Source organism: Macaca thibetana, chromosome 2 (assembly GCF_024542745.1).
Source record: "Macaca thibetana thibetana isolate TM-01 chromosome 2, ASM2454274v1, whole genome shotgun sequence".
Taxonomy (NCBI): Eukaryota; Metazoa; Chordata; class Mammalia; order Primates; family Cercopithecidae; genus Macaca; species Macaca thibetana.
This window is the reverse complement of record NC_065579.1, coordinates 36,371,078-36,383,687: the sequence shown is the minus strand read 5'-3', so window position 1 is coordinate 36,383,687 and position 12,610 is coordinate 36,371,078. Positions and strand designations below refer to the sequence as shown.

The 12,610-nt window shown below is 50.6% G+C and overlaps 1 protein-coding gene across 1 annotated transcript in view; it reads right to left on the bottom strand.

Annotated features, from left to right (window-relative positions):
* Positions 1 to 11,531, bottom strand: part of LOC126948140 (serotransferrin) — a 31,687-nt gene extending 20,156 nt beyond the window's left edge. The window contains exons 1-8 of the mRNA XM_050779615.1: positions 11,442 to 11,531; positions 9,331 to 9,503; positions 4,606 to 4,714; positions 3,668 to 3,844; positions 2,849 to 2,981; positions 1,990 to 2,045; positions 1,318 to 1,496; positions 371 to 548 (exon numbers count right to left, since the gene is read on the bottom strand). Of these exons, the coding sequence (XP_050635572.1) occupies positions 371 to 548; positions 1,318 to 1,496; positions 1,990 to 2,045; positions 2,849 to 2,981; positions 3,668 to 3,844; positions 4,606 to 4,714; positions 9,331 to 9,503; positions 11,442 to 11,484 (1,048 nt within the window). The 5' untranslated portion in view covers positions 11,485 to 11,531. The remainder of the gene's footprint in view (positions 1 to 370; positions 549 to 1,317; positions 1,497 to 1,989; positions 2,046 to 2,848; positions 2,982 to 3,667; positions 3,845 to 4,605; positions 4,715 to 9,330; positions 9,504 to 11,441) is intronic.
* Between the last annotated feature and the right edge of the window lie 1,079 nt (positions 11,532 to 12,610).

Genomic DNA, 12,610 nt, shown 5'->3' with positions numbered 1-12,610 from the left:
TTCATTATGGCACATGTTGACTGGCTGGAGATGTGCAATACATAATAATTTTGTTCTATTTCATTTACTCTGTGATAAGCTAATTGGCTTCACAAAGTAGGCAAGGCAGTCCTGATTGATGCAAAGGAAATACTGGAACCAATTCAAGTCATTTTAAAAGTGGATTTCCTTTAAAGCCCATGGTGACATCAAGGCCATCTCATAATGACTAATGCCATTCAGCATCAGTCTAACACTGGGCTCACAGACAGGTCAGAAAAAGGAGCATCAGGAGAGGCATGCAGGTCCCTTAAAAGACTCAATCTCTGGCCCCTGTGCTCACCAGGTTTCCCAAGTGCTTGTGGTCACCTGCTTCCTCCCAGGTACTCACATGTGCCTTCCCGTAGATTCCGGATGGCAGTGATATACTCATAGCCCAGGTACATCTTGGCATCCATCCTTGGGGGGACTTTTAAAAATCCGTGGGCAGAGTCCTTAAACAGCAGGTCCTTCCCATGAGGAGAGCTGAATAGTTGGAATTCTTTTGATTTGTCTTTACCAAAATGTTCCTGTTCATAGAAAAACAGAATAGTGGATGGCAACAGAGAAGAAAGGAGGCTGAGAAATGGGACTGAAGTTAAAACAAGTCTCTGCAGGAAACAACATGAAAAAGTTCAAGATGCCAGGAGAGAGGGCAATCGGACCTGCTCCTGCTCACCCAGCACTTCCTCTGCCCGTAGCCCTTGTGGGTCCGCGATTTCCCTGAACCTGCTTCTGTGCCTGTCTCCCGGAACGGAACGGGTTGAAACATCAGTGAGAACAAGAAATGTGGCTAATCCAGAGGCTGCCCTGTGTGGGTGCCAATCAAACTCTCAGTGGACAGATGGGAGGGCTGGGCAAGAGGAAGCTGGCTGAACCCAAATCACAAGCTCTCGGGAAGTAAAGCCGCTGTGCGAGCAGCCCCCTCCCAGCCAGGCTGAGGGGAATGGGGAGAGAGACCATTTCCTTCTGGGAGGGCCATGGAAAGCCTCCTTGGGGTGGGGTTTAGCTTTGGGCCTTGAAGGTCTGGTTTAGGTAAAAAGGAATGGAACAGAGCAATTCAGAGCCTCTTCAGATATCACCAGCCACAAAGGCAAGGGCAGCAGATGGTAGCACCACAGCAGACTCCCTGCTGCTCTGTGAGGAGTCCCAGCTTTTAGAGAATTTAATGGCATGTGGCGTGGCTCCCACTGTATCCTGAACATGCAGACTTCCAGAGTGACAAGATGGCCAGGAGGAAAACCCCCAAATCCAAGCAGAGAGCACTAAGCTGGAGGGGAGGATGGCAGGTGGGGATACCTGGGCCTGGTTGAGAAGCTCCCAGATCAAGTCCTCCTTGCCACCCACACTTCGGGCCACGACGGTGTGAGAAGGGACCCGGGCCAAGTGGCAGTCCTTGTATTCATCTACCGACTTCCGGGTGTTGTCCAGGCAAAGCAGCTCATACTGGTCCCTGTCAGCCTTGTTTGCCAAGTTCTCTGGGGAGGGAAAGCCCAGGTGAGCCTAATGCACGAGAGCCATGGGCTGTGGTGCCCATCCTTGAAATTCCATTGATCATAGAAAGTATGAGCTGAGAGACCTGGAGTGACCACTGAAGGCCAGAGGACATGCAGAAAAATGACTTGCTCAAGACCCCACAGCCAGGTAAAGGTTTCTGATGCCCATGCAGCAGTGATTGCTCCTCATTCCACCATGAGCCTGACCTTAGCAGGACCAACCCCCAGTCTTTGGTTATGGCAACACTACCCCAGAGGCAGAAGCACTGTGTGAAGAGGTCGAATGATGGAAAGAGGCCCAGGAATCCAGATGGGGACCCTGTAGGTACCTAATTCTGCACAGGTGGAAACCCAGGCAATGATAAAGGAGAAATACAGTATGCTCATGTCCAACGACTGAGCATGAAAAAGGGAACATGGAAAAAGAACACCCACTATTTGGAGGGGCCCTGGTGGATTTTTGTCCCATACTTACCAAATATAGTCGAGTGCTTCACAAAGGCCACATCCCCAGCACCATCCTTCAGACACCTGGGTGAAAGAAACACATCAGCAGGGCTCCTGCAGGGCAGGCCCTTTTCCACCTGCATCTGGAGAGTCTGATCACACTGTCCAGCACTCATACAAGGTTAGAGCCTGGGGAAGGCCTCTGTGCAGCCCTGTAGCTAAAGCAACGCCATGTGGTATGCAGACCTCCAGGGCAGTGCTGAGATGGGGGAATGAGCTCGCACAAGATAAAAAGCCCTAGTAACCCAAAGAAGCAAAATGCAACTGAAGATATTTTCATGTGAAAAGAGTTTTTAAACTTCTGGAATAGAAGATAATGGTATAGTGTCTCCTGAGGGTGAAAATGTGTCCTTGGCTGGTTGTAAAACTTTAGGATATAATCAAGGTAAAAAGAGAGAGCAAGAAATCAGCTTCCCAAATAGAGACAGTGATGGGGGCAGGAGATAGGCAGTGTACTGAGCAGGTGACACTGCTGGGATTGAGGGAAGAGGGCCAGTCCCTGGACAGTGGGCCCAGACACCAGAGGCATGATTGTCCTTTCAGGCTCTGCCTGATCCACTGAGAGGAGACCCTGACCAGGCTCGAGGTCTCTGGGGAGAGAGGAAGGGCCCCCAGGAAGAGGGCCTGCTTGTCAGGGTCAGATGAAAGGGAACATGGGCTGGCTTGGCCTAGGAGTCCCAGGTTGTGCTTCTGACTCACTGGGAGGGGATTAGGCCACCTTGATGCCCCTGTAGGCAGGCAGGGCTCGGCTTTGGACCAGCAAAGAATTCTCACCCTGAGGACATTTGGCACTTTGGCCACCATGGAGCAGCAGACATCTCACTCACTTGAAGGCTCCTGAGTAGCTGAAGTATTGATTAAGGGTGGAGCAGCCACACCCTGGACACAGTTGACACAGCTGGGGGAAGTCCGTCCCATCCGCACACGGGACACAGCTGCCCGAGAAGAAATTGGCCACTGCTGCTCAGCACAGAGAAATGGACCACAGAGCATGAGTGAGGTTGGCCACAGCCAAAGGCATCACCCCGCCCAGGCCCATCAGGGAACAGAGGGGACTAAAACCAAACCAGCACATGCAGTCCCAGCTTGCCCTTATGCTAACTCATCAAGATCAAGGATTTCTAATAGGAACAGTTGACCTCTGTCTTGCCACCATCCATCTGAGGAAGGCCTATGCTTCCCATTAACCAAGGCCTATCTTGGGTCTTTCTCAGTGCACGCTCTCCCTGCTTTGTCAGAGGCTGGAACAGCTCAGAGAGAGGTCCCCTCTGGGATCCATGCCCCAGACATAGAACTGCCTAGAGAGGTGCAGGGTTCCAGAGAAATCTCCAGGAAAGAAATCCAGAGAAGTGGACAAGAGAGCCACCATCGTCTAGACTGAAACCCTCTGCTGAGCCTTGCACCCTTTCCTCACTCATCAGAACAGCCTCTGCTGGGGTGTCGGGAGCTCAGAGCAGAAAAAAATCTCAGCTCCACCTCCCATGCGCTGCTGGTGCAGCAGACCCGCCAGTTTAAAGTTGGTTAACCTCCTTCCCCCACCTGAGTTCATCCCACATGTCTGCTGAGGGTGGTTGCCTAGTGTGGCCTGTGTGGGCATCTGGAGCAGAGGCAGCTGCTCGAGGGCACCCAACCTCCCGCCAGCTTACCTTTCTCAAGAGGTTTACGTGGCTCAGGTAAGTCACAGTAAAGTAAGCCTATGGGGATGTTCCACCCAGCGGACCTGCCCAGGCCCGTGTGGCAGGACTTCCTGCCTCGAAGTTGGTTCATCTGGAAGTCACTATCCTTCTTCACCACAGCAACAGCATAATAGAAAGTCTGTGGATCTGCAAAGGCACAGTGTGAATGGAAGGCCTTCAGCCTGGTGCAGGGAAACATGGCTCATCACCACGGGACTCTTGAGGAGGGAGGGGAGTGGAGAGGCCTTGCTTTTACTGGACTGGGTGATAAGGAGGAGGGAATCAGGAAAACCTGCCTAGGCTTGCAGGGGAGAGAGAAGACCATGGAAGGTATATTTGTAATGTTACCCCTCCAGGCAAACAGGGGCAAGAAGGCCACATGCACATGTGTCCTGAATGCTTTGCCTCCCCTGGCCCTGCAGCATGTCTGCCTACACCTACCAACCCCAGCCACCAGGAGACTGGAGCTGTGGCAACAGAGGCCCATCAAAGTATTTCCTGTCCGCTGGCACAGGCCCAGGGACAGTCAGGTTGATCTCAGAAGACTTGCAGTGCTGCTGGCATCTGAGTGTGTGCTCCAGAGTGACCTCTTCCATGTGAGTGGTACCTATGGCTCCAGAGGCCTCCAGGGACCCCAGGCATATCACTAGACCGCAGCAGGTCAAGCTGCACACAGCCTGCTGTGTTTGTCTGGTAAGCATATCCCCCTGGCGCAGGGGTCAGTTTTAGGAGCACCAGTCCTCGGCCAGCCCCAAGCCCCCGGAGGCCTTGCTGTGTGGCTGTGGTGGCTGATGGGGCCCCTCATTCCCTACTCACTCTCCAAAGATGAAAACCTGCCTGTAAAACACAAGACTCAGCATAGAGAATAAGGGTGACAACTCCTTCCTGGGGTCCCAGGGAGAACTTACCCTCTTTTGACCCGTAGAACTCTGCCACCACAGGCTTCAGGTTATTGGGAGCCAGGTAAGCGTCATACACCAAACCCGCATCCAGTGTCACAGCGTCCGCTTCGTTTGCCTGAAAGAGAACAGGCCAGTCCTAGATGAAGCCCTGACTTCCAAGGAAGGCCCACCTCAACCCGCACAAGTGGAGAGTGGCTACCAGGACTCCACGGACCCAGGGCCAGAACTTGACTAGACCATGTACAGCCCTGCTGGCTTCAGTTGACTCTGTCTCCCTTGCAAGGGCACTTAGCCACCAAATTCCTATTCCTTATGCATAGAGGGAGGGATGGATTGTGTTTCTCTTTTCCCTGGTGAAGTGCTCAGCTCCTGGTCAAAAATCCTACGTGATTTTACCATAGGCAATTACGAAGGCTTAACCTGGCAGGCTCCGTGGGAGAAGGCCGCCCGCGCCACCGCAGACTCAGAGCACAGCCAGTGCAATGCAGTCTCTGGAGGGGACTCAGCTGGCAAGGATGCAGCTCGCTTGGGGTGGCCACGCTCTTTTTACACCTGTTTTCATTCCTAACCCATGACCTTTGCTCAGAGACCTCTTTATTTTGAGACTTCCTTTGAGGTCTTCCTCAGGTGCTTCTGTGGAGATTTTTTTTTCTAGGGGAAGATGGAAACCTTGAAAACATTCATCTTCACTCTGACTCGGTACTCAATGCTCTTCCTTCCTGTCCTGGGTCCATAAAACTGCAGGACCCTTTTGCTGAGGGATTGGGCACTTTCTCTGGGTTTAGCTTCTTGGTAATACTATGTACTGAATGATCAAAGGCTTGATTATTGCTTCCATTTTTGCTCATCTCTGGTATAATTGTCTACTTCAACACATGGGCAGCTCATCTCTCTATCTCAGCTCCATTTTACAAGTGAGAAATCTGAGGCACAGAAAGGTTAAGTCACTTCCCCTGGCCACGTAGCCAGTAAGTCATGGAGCTGGGATTTGAGTCCAGACAGTCCGGGTTTATTTATTCAGGTTATGTTTCTTTTTGACTTTGTGCTTCTATAAGCCCTCATCTTTAAATCAACAGCTCCCTTGAAATACTATAGCTGCCTTCTTACTTGATCTATAATTTTATTTTCTTTTTATGTAAATCCTTAAAGTGAGCCAAACTCTCTTTTATTTAGACACTTAAACACATAGTTTTACTCCTTTTGTGCTTTAAATGTCTTTAATCAAAATGATTTTTCCAGAAGTCCTTGCCGGTTCTCTATGAAGATTTCCTATTGATCAAATTACAAAGCAGGCCAGGTACAGTGGCTCATACCTGTAATTCCAGCACTTTGGGAAGCCAAGGCAAGCGGATCACCTGAGGTTAGGAGTTCGAGACCAGCCTAGCCAACATGGTGAAACCTTGTCTCTACCAAAACGAACAAAAATTAGCTGGGCTTGGTGGTGCATGCCTGTAATCCCAGCTACCTGGGAGGCTGGGGCAGGAGAATTGCTTGAACCTAGGATGCAGAGGTTGCAGTGAGCTGAGATTGCACCATTACACTCTAGCCTGGGTGACAGAGCAAGACTCTCAAAAAACAAAACAAAATGAAACAAAACAAATTACAAAACAAAAACTATAGTTCCATGAGCTTTGTTATGTTACAATCAAGTAATAAGACAATAGCATTTCTAAATGAAATAAAATATGTTGTAAGCCAAACTATATCAGACGTCTCACTCTTGTTCCCCAGGCTTGAGTGCAATGGCTCCATCCCGGCTCATTGCAACCTCTGTCTCCCAGGTTCAAATGATTCTCCTGCCTTTGCCTCCCAAGGAGCTGGGATTAAGGTGCCTGCCACCACGCCCGGCTAATTTTTGTATTTTTTTTAGTAGAGACGGGGTTTCACCATGTTGGCCAGGCTGATCTCGAACTCCTGACAGGTGATCCGCCCGCCTCGGCCTCCCAAAGTGCTGGGATTACAGGCATGAGCCACCGTGCCCAGCCAATTTTAAACATTTTGAAGTGTACATTTTACTGGCATTAAGTACATGCATTCACATTGTTTTATAACCCTCACTGCCATCTCCAGAAACTGAAACTCTTTACCCATTAAACAATTATCTCCTATTTCTCCCCGACCCCAACCCCTGGAGGTCACTATGCTACTTTCTGTTTCAATAAATTTGACTATTCTAGATATTTCATAAAAGTGGAATCTTACAATATTTGTCCTTTTGTATCTAGCTTGCTTCACTTATGTTTTCAAGGTTCATCTCAGTGCAGCATGTATCAGAGTTTCATTTATTTTTAAGGCTAAAAATATTTCATCATTTGTGTATACCACATTTTATCTATTCACTCATCAATGGATTTTTTTTGTAAAACATACTTTTAATATACCACAATACAAAACAAAATTAAGAGACACAATGGGCCTTTCTGTACCACAACAACTAGACCTTATGTATGAAACACACTTCGTGGTTTTGTTTAATCTGCAAACACCTTCCCTTCCCCAGTCCTCACACTGCTGAATAAAAGTGAAGCAAACAAACGAGAGCTTTGCCCAGTGCAGTGGGGCTGGGAGAGTGGTCAGGAACCTGGTCTTTCTTTTCCAAGACACCAAGAAATCACTGGTGGCTCAGGGGCTCAGGGAGCTGAAGAGCTAAGGCCTAAAACACAGGGTCCAGCACTTGAGCTGCAGGGTTCCCAGGGGAACCTGTGCCAGCTGGGAGGGACAGGATTATAATCAAGCAAGCTCTCACAAGTCAAGATAAGCAAACCCAGAAGAAGGAAAGCCCACAGAGAGAAGGCTGGAGGGAAGCCAAGGGGAAGCCAGCAGAACGACACTGGTAGAGGAGGAAAACCCCAGCGCAGATTCCTGGAGGGAAGCCAGGCTTCATCTGGATGTGTCTACCTCTTCCACCTTTTCCCTTCGGCTAACCTCCTGCTTGCTTTGTGCCGAGAACTGTAGAATTTCCCACACTTGACAAGTCTGTCCAAACCCCTGCACTAAGAGACCTGACCAGACTCTGGCACGGCTCCTAACAGAACAAATCTCTGTCCCTGGGATGGCCCTGGTTCCCCTTAAAGTGCTTGCCTGAGAAAACTCAGTGCTGCCAGGAAAATGTATCTGTTTCTTCTAGCCGACACAACTGATGATAGGCCCCTGACCTCCCTTTCCAAGAGCATTTACTAAAAAGGGCTGAAAACTGTGAATATGTATCTCTTGAAACTCACAAGCATCTGCCTCAAGGACTGAGAGCTATTCCTTTGCAACACAATCATCAGGATGGATAGAGTGTCTGCCTCCCAGTCTCTGTGGGAGAATAGAGTCCTAATCAAGACAACTGCCAGCTATCAGACACAGCTGGCCTCCTCACATTTACACTGACCAGCCCTTTCTACCTTTTTACTTCTCTGACTCTACAGAGCCCTGCGTTCTCCCCTCCCTCATTCTCCCTTTAAAATGCCCACATCACCGCTGCACAAATCAGAATGGAGCCCAGCTTTTTCCCCCACTGTCAGTAGTTACTGAATGAAACCCACTGTCACTGCCTAAACTAATATCTGGCTGTGCTTATCTTTGACAGCTCCCATCACCCTGGCTTCCCCCTAGCAACTTAAATAAGCCCGCTCTGCTCTGCCTCAGGCCCTTTGCATCTGCTCTTGCTTGCTGCCTGGTGTATTTTACACTGGGACCAACCCAGGCTCAGTCCTTGGGTCTCAGCTTCATTACATCTCTCTTAGAGAGATGGTCTCTGACCACCCAGGACAAAGTGAGTCCCTGTCAGAACACTCTCCTTTTTCCCTCTATTGTACATCCCCACATTTTGGAGTTAGTTGTTTACTTATTCGTGTGTTTTTCTGCTCTCCTGACTAGGCCACGAGCTCCCTGAGGGTAAGGACCAGTGTGTTTAATTCACCACTGCAGCCCCATTGTCCAGCATGGGATCTGACACGTACAGATAGGCAGGGGCAACGTTGAAAGGATGAAGAGCATTTTTGTAGACCTAAGAACAAAGGGATCAGCTGTCACCTGCAATCAAGACACTGTACTCTTCCCCCTGCATGCATCACTCGTCTTCTCAGTTGTGTATCAAAAGCTGCCAAAGAAGGTTATATAATAATTTTGATAGTGGACATTCTTACTTATTTATTTTTTTTTGAGATGGAGCCTCATTCTGTCACCTAGGCTGGAGTGCAGTGGCAGGATCTTGGCTCACTGCAACCTCTGCCTCCCCGGTTCAAGCGATTCTCCTGCCTCGGTCTCCCAAGTAGCTAGCTGGGATTACAGGCATGCATCACCATGCCCAGCTAATTTTTGTATTTTTTAGCGGAGATGGGGTTTCACCATGTTGGCCAGGCTGGTCTCAAACTCCTGACCTCAGGTGATCCACCTGCTTCACCCTCCCAAAGTGCTAGGATTTCAGGCATGAGATACTGCGCCCAGCCTCATAGCAGGCATTCTTATATTTTTGCCGAGTTCAGAGAACCTAGTGTCTCAAAACAGTCACCCTTGCATCTACTGTGTCTGGAAAGCAAAAGTTAATGTGCTTTTTGACTTTTGCTTTCCAGACACATTAAAGAAAACCTCCCCATTTCCATTTTTGAAGTGATTTTAATAACAGTCAGGGTTGACTGCCCCATACATCAGCCTCCTACCTGTGAGTAAAGAATTGCTCCAAAGTGACCGGAGATAGAGAAAGTATGGCTTTCTTCCACTCTCTTTTAGGCAGCAGCGACTTACCGCAATGGCCCTGATGCAATCGAGGTGGGAGGCTTTCTTCACACATGCAACACTGGGACCATCGGATGGAAGGACGCTTTTCATATGGTCGCGGAAACTCTGGCACTTGGTGGCCTCATGCTCTGACACTGCACACCATCTCACACTTTTCTCGGGGACAGCCAGACACAGCCCTGGGGGAGAGAGGCCAGAGATGGAAGAGACCCACTCCCTGTGCTGAGGGAGAGAGAGCATCACCCCTAGAAAGGCCTTGACAGCCACATGCCCTCAGTCCCATCCTCCTCTCACTCCTGTCCATGAACGCTACAGGGCACAAGTTCTACTGCATTCTGAGACTGGGCCAATAGAACGTTGCCTTAATGGCCTCCCAGTTTCCTACCGACCACCCTCTGCTGGCCAGAGGGATGCAGGCATGACCATCAGCTCCCATCTGGAGATGACAGTCTGCTCTGTCTCCGCCTTGTCTCCTCCCGTCACTGTCCTGGCCCCTGCCCTGCCATGGAACATAAGCCTCAGCGTGCACAGGGCGTTTTCAGCTACCCCAACACATTGGCTCGATACCTCAAACTTTGGAAAGCCAGCAGGGGAGGAACTGCCATCTTTTTGAGAAGAGGGAGTGAGACTCAAAGAATGATGCCTTGTTGTTTTTTTTTTAACCCAAGGTCACCCTGCTTATTGTTGGCCAAGCCAGGCCTAGAATCTGGGTCTCCAGACTCTGAGTCTGCTACTCAGAGCACACAAGAAGAAAACATTCTGAATTACACCCCTTCTTGGCCAGTAGTTGTGGGTAAATTAATGAAAAGAGAATTAATTTGTCTGTGACTCTTGTCTGTTGCTCTCTGTTTAGGAATAACTAAAAACTCCACGAATTCAACAGTCTCCCCTCTGTCTCCACTGAACTCTCCCTCCATTTTCACCACACTTTTTGGCTGCCATTCAGAAAAAAAAAGCTGAAGCCAGCCATGGGTAACTATTAAAATCCATGTGGTTGCAGAGATAGCATCCATATCACATGAGCTTTTGCCCTGTGCCCAAGGCCCCCTGTCATCTCCACTGAAACAACAAATGCTCTTATGTTGTGGGCCACAACAGCAAGGCTGATTCACTGGCTCTGAAGAAGATCCACGAAGCCTGTGGCCAGGAGGCCCACAGCTCTCCAGGATACATGAGGAGGGGCCACCAGGGATGGCCACCCCAGCGACCCCCATCATCCCCCTTGGCCCATGGGAAATCCTAGGAGGCAACATAAGTCTGTGGCAGCCTCTCCTCAAAGCCACACCTCCAGGGTTCCTATAGGCGAGAATGTGTCCTCAGTGGAGCATTACCTTGCACAGCCTGTGAAGTGCTCTGTGTGGGGATAAAGGCAAGTAACGTGGGGTCCTCTCTCAAGGAATTGCTAGCTTATGGGAAGAGACAACTAAACACGGAAGCCCCAACAGTGTGACAAATGCCCCACGAATGGCAGGCAGAAGTTAGAGTATGAAGAGGGCTCCACCTCAGGAGGTCGGGGAGTGAGGTGTCAGTCACTGCCCCATAGCAGGATGTGTGCAACATCCACCACTGGTACCCGGCATCCGCCACCTCGCTGACCCTCACCTGACCCTCCCAGGCAAGTGCTGTGATGACCCCTTCCCTGGTGAGGAGCCAGTCAGGATTTGGATCCAAGAAGTCTGGCTTCAAATCCCATGCTCTGACCGCTCGGTGGGCGCTCTGACAGCTCCCAGGGCACCCAGGGGACATCAGACTCTGAAAGGGGGAATGGTCAGACCCGGGAGGCCTTGAATGCCGTACTAAGGAGTTTGGACTTGACAAGAGGCAGCAGCAAAGGGTTTTGATAACCTGATTAGACGTGCTCTGATTTATTGTATTTCACTGCTGCAAGATTTGCTGGACAAAGAGGAGAACGGGAAGGAGACAGTGAGTGCAGTGAAAGGTGTCTAGAGGCCCAAGCAGAGGCCAGGGGTGGGGCGTAGAGAGGCAAGGGAAAGGCACCCAGGCACCCAGGCTTCCAGCCTGAGCGAGGAGTGCATGCAGGCTGCGCGGTGGCCGCCCGGGTTGCAGGGAACGCGCCAGCCAGCAACTCTGCGCTGCTTCCCCGAGCCCGCACTCACCCAGGACGGCGCAGGCCAGCAGGCCTCCCACGGCGAGCCTCATCCTCCGGGTGCGGCGCTGAGCAGCGAGCACAGTCCGACTCGCTTCTGTGCAGCCTCCCGCGCCCCACGTCCTTTTATTCCCGGCCCGGGCCCGCTGGGCGCAATCTTTGACCTCCCGTGTTTGTGCAGCCCGGTTGCCCAATCGCCCCTCTCCCAACCCCCCTTCCTTACTCGCCCCACTGATCACCTCATTTCCTGAGCTCTGGAGACGACCCGCGAGTGGAAGGAGTCCAGCACAGAAATGCTGATGAAAAGGGACATGAAGCACAATCCAGCCATTGTCATCGCGGCTCTCTCGGTGCCAGGAGCGGCTAAGGCGGGCTGGGAACCGGGTGGCTCTGCTCCTGACTCCAGGGCAGCTGAGCTGGTCCGTGCCACCAGTCCTATCTGCGCAGTCCACACACAGAGGGAGACTCCGAGGCTGGAGAGGGAAAACAACTGCGCCCAGACCCCACACTAGAACGGGAGAATGACAGGCAAAGCCCCTTTTGGGAGAGCATGCAGGAGAAACAAGCTGGCCTCAAGGTCAAAGACAGACTCAGCACCTTTTGCTCCCTACCAGGTGTCCCTCGAATTCCTGCTCCTGGGCTCTCAAAGGTCCCCCACGGAGGAGCTGCTCCTTCTTCCTGCCCCGCTGAGCTCAGGCTCCTGGGCTGGAAAACTTCCTGCCCTCAAGCTTCCTGTGGGACACCTTAGACTGGGGACAGAGTCATAGGGGAAGATGAACTCCCTCCCACAAGAAGGTTCCAGGAACGTGGTCAAGACACTGTGAGGCTCAGAACCAAGTACCATCTTAGCACAAAGCAAGCGGCCCAGTGGAGGGTGTGGCCTGTTCTTACAGCCTGGGACCACCATGTTCCCCTCTAGTCAATGAGTCTCCTAACCGCTTTAATTGCACACACTTATCATGAAAAATACTGAATTTGTGCCTTCTAGATGGTTATATTTTAACTAAAAAATGTGTACACTTTAATCATGCACAAGGAATAGAACTTTGTAAAAGAATGAGCTAAAGATGAAACTCATTTTCGAATGTCGTTTTGCTTATGCGGCCTTATATAGGATTATTATCTCAAGGCATAACATACCTGGGGGAAGGTCAAGATTCCTTCCACGAAGTGTAAATC